This window comes from Nestor notabilis, unplaced genomic scaffold, assembly GCF_000696875.1.
Source record: "Nestor notabilis isolate BGI_N333 unplaced genomic scaffold, ASM69687v1 scaffold20549, whole genome shotgun sequence".
NCBI lineage: Eukaryota > Metazoa > Chordata > Aves > Psittaciformes > Psittacidae > Nestor > Nestor notabilis.
Genome location: NW_009943490.1, coordinates 1,285 through 4,881, shown reverse-complemented (window position 1 = coordinate 4,881; position 3,597 = coordinate 1,285). Strand labels below are relative to the sequence as shown.

At 50.8% G+C, this 3,597-nt stretch overlaps 1 protein-coding gene across 1 annotated transcript; it reads left to right on the top strand.

The window, feature by feature from the left end:
• Positions 1-798: 798 nt before the first annotated feature.
• On the top strand, positions 799-2,278 carry SLC39A3 (solute carrier family 39 (zinc transporter), member 3). Its single transcript, XM_010021973.1, has 2 exons — positions 799-1,008; positions 1,544-2,278. The coding sequence occupies exons 1-2, from the start codon at positions 802-804 to the stop codon at positions 2,276-2,278; spliced, it is 942 nt and encodes a 313-aa protein (XP_010020275.1). The 5' UTR covers positions 799-801.
• Positions 2,279-3,597: the final 1,319 nt, after the last annotated feature.

The following is a 3,597-nucleotide window of genomic DNA, read 5'->3' as shown; positions in this document are numbered from 1 at the left end:
TGTATGAAGCAACCTCTGCCTCCTCTTTTGTCACACCCTATGGACAATAGAGAACCTTGCAGGTAATTTCTCTGTAGGGTTTCCCTGTAGCGACATGGGTATTGATCAGCAGTCAACACTCCTGCTGATTCCTGGTACAGCACAAACAACCAGTGTTAGAGTCTCTGACCTGCTCTAGCAAGATGGTGATGGTGGCTCAGGAAACTGAGCTGGAATTATTCCAATAGTCTAGTTTCAAGGATATTAGTACACAAAAAACCCTGCGTGAATGTGGAAGGAAGATCTTTAAGCTCATTTCTGCATCACAGATACCACCAGCCCAAGTCCATGTTCTTTTCTCGCTGTTAAAAACCAAAGACTTGATCCTTTGGTTGGACTGTACTGCAGGATCAGGTGGTTTGTGCCTGTCATGGTGCAGGTCTTTGAAGTGAAACCTCTACAACCTGAGGCTGTGTCAGTTTGCTGTGGCTGGTACAATTCTCACAAGGTTTTTAAGTTACTGTTTGCTGCAGTTACATTTTTCTCTGCTGGTTTCTCTACTTGCTGTGTGCAGGGTTGCTGCTGTCAGCTCCTCCCGCTGCCTCTGGAGAATTACAGGGGTTGCTATGCAGAGGCTGGCTCTGCTTTAGGATGCTTCTATAGGAAAATCTCTCTTGTTTTACTCCTGTCCACAGGGGCTGAGTCCAGGAGCACTTTCCTCTTGAGGTCTGTCTGTGCCATTGCCTGCTGATGTGCCTGCTCTAAGGGCAGCTAGAGTGACCCACAGCGCCATTGACTGGGGTGTGTTCACCAGGAAGCACAATGAAGATTGTGGTGGCCAAAGTGCTGTGTCTCCTGGGCATCTGTGTCCTCATGCTAGTGGGGTCCCTCCTTCCTGTCAAGATAATCGAGGCTGATTACGAGAAAGCTCATCGCTCCAAGAAGGTTCTTGCCCTCTGCAATTCCTTTGGAGGAGGAGTCTTCCTGGCCACGTGCTTCAACGCTTTGCTGCCTGCTGTGAGAGAAAAGGTAACTGCTTCTGAGCCCCTCTCCTATGAGCAGTTTTAACCAACCAGTGCCACTGTGTTCAGGACCACTGTGCAGGGGAAGCAGTCTCCCTGCTCCTGCCCTGCAGGCCACCAGACCCCTGACCTGGTGGGAACAGGGGAATAGCCACTCCAGCCAGAGTGGCTTATGAAGCTTCCTCATAAATGGCTGTACTGTGCCTGGTGCCCAAGAGCTGTGCTCATCTCCCGTTCAGCTACTGCTCCTGTCCAAACAGAGATCTGTTCAGTTTTTAATGCAGAAGGAGGCTGAGCATCATCTGGGTGTGAGGCTCAGAACTCCTCCTGTTTAGTGTGTGTTGAAAGCGTTGACAGCACAAACCTTGCCCTGTAAGGCAAATAGGTTCCTTGTCTCCTGTGCTGAAGCCTGTCTACATGGCTACAGGAAGCATCATGGATTAATTTTGTCTCCATTTAGAGTTGAGTGAGCACAAAAGGAATGTTACCCTTTTGAGGGACAAAGGTGATTGATTCACTGTGGATTGTTTGCTTCCTTCCAGCTCAATGAAGTTCTTAGGCAGGGGAACGTGACCACTGACTACCCGGTGGCTGAGACCATCATGATGGTTGGCTTCTTTGTGACGGTCTTTGTGGAGCAGCTCATCTTGACTTTCCAGAAGGAAAAACCTTCCTTCATTGACTTGGAGACCTTCAATGCTGGTTCGGATGCGGGGAGTGACTCTGAATATGAGAGTCCTTTCATCGCATCTTCCCGCGGGCGCCCCTTGTACAGTGAACACAGTCACCACTCACATGGCCTGAACATCCAGGAGCTTTCCCGCTCCAGCCCCCTACGACTCATCGGGCTGGGGTTTGCTTTGTGTACACACTCCATCTTCGAGGGACTGGCCCTGGGCTTGCAGGAGGAGGGTGGCAAAGTCATGAGCTTGTTCATAGGAGTTGCCATTCACGAGACACTGGTAGCAGTGGCGTTGGGCATCAGCATGGCCAAGGCCTCGTTGCCACTGAAGGATGCTGTGAAGATGGCTCTGACAGTGAGCCTGATGATTCCTCTGGGCATTAGCATTGGGATGGGGATTGAGAGCACCCAAAACGCAGCCAGCAACATTACTTCCCTGCTCCTGCAAGGCATCGCAGGGGGCACTTTCTTGTTCATCACCTTCTTTGAGATCCTTGCAAAGGAGTTGGAAGAGAAGAATAATCGTCTCTTGAAGGTTCTCTTTCTGGTGCTGGGCTACACAGCTCTGGCTGGGCTGGTCTTCTTCAAGTGGTGAACACAGGAGCAATGGGAAGCAAACCTCACCTCCTTCTCTTGCAAAGAGTGCCAGAGATGAGCTTCTCTTCAGCCAAGGGGGATGCTGAAGATCAATGGCTCAGTGAAACATCACAGTCCAGGTGGTATTCCCATATTGACCTAAAGAAGGAGGATTTCTTCCTGTGTTCTCAGAGGGCAATGAAGATGAGGAGTGTCCCAATGTAGGTGTCACAGGTATTGTCCCTCCTCCCCGGATCTGCAGGCACAGCAGCTTGTGGAGAGATTAGTTGAGACAAACATTAAGAATCTGATTCTAAGGCTGCCTTCAAGGGGCTCGTCAAGCATGTGGCTTCCTGTTAATCTGCACAGCCAGCCCCTTCCCTCCTTCCCTTCACACTCATTACACAATCCGGGGCTGAGACTCTGCTTCCTTCGCTTTTGGGCTCTGAGAAGGTGAGAAACAGTAAGAGAAATGAAGTCAAAAGCAAGTGTGATCATGGATTGCACAGCTGCACTAAGCTGCTTTTGCTAGCTTAGTTTTGAGCAATGCCTGGTTGTGAGAGCTGCCAAAAATCATCCCTTCTGGGCCTGTGGTGTGCCTGCTGCCACAGCTCCCCCCAGCAGACCTTCCATCCTGATCCACGACGACTCAGGAGCTTTTGTTTCGGACTCATTAATGGACAAAATGAGGCCAGGCTGCTGTCCCGTGCTTCATTCTCTGCATCTCATCCATATGTTGAGCATTCCATAAGGAAAACCTCCAGCAGAGTGCTAATGTACCATTTGGAAGTCTTCATGTACCTGCCCAAAGGCCTTTCGACAGCATTCCCCCAGCCTGGGATCCACTAGTTTGTAAGAAACGAGCAGCAGCAGTTTCCAGCAATAATATTTTAAGGGCAAGTGCTTGTGGTGAAGTGGGTTTAGCAGCTGCCATCAGATGTGGGTTTGTGCTCCCTGCTCTCACTGCTGGCAGGCTCACGTGGCTCTGCTGCATTACAGAGGCTTTGCAGGGCGTCTTGTTGGAGTGGGAGAAATCTCTTCCCTTGGGCTTTAGGAGGTTGTGGAAGGGCTGATTTCGAGGCACTGCACAGGAGCAGCTCTCCCATAGCTCCAGAGCACAGCTCCAGGGGAGCTGAGCACACTGTGCATCCCGTCTTGATCACTGGATTTAGCCTTCTGGCTGAAGAGCTCAGATCAGAGCCTGGAGCTGGGAACTTGCCCTCCCCGCTGCCTCCTGCTGCTGTGACACGAGTGAGCCTTTGCTTCTGCAGCAGCTTCCACAGGCGGAGCAAAGCTCTTTGGAAGTGCTGATGGAATTATAACGGGCTTAGCTGTGGT

What these genes read in the sequence shown, in the direction of transcription:
- SLC39A3 (XM_010021973.1), top strand. Translation starts at nt 802, where the DNA reads ATGAAGATTGTGGTGGCCAAAGTGCTGTGTCTCCTGGGCATCTGTGTC. An exon ending in TGCCTGCTGTGAGAGAAAAG is followed by an intron (nt 1,009 to 1,543) that starts GTAACTGCTTCT and finishes GCTTCCTTCCAG; the next exon opens with CTCAATGAAGTTCTTAGGCA.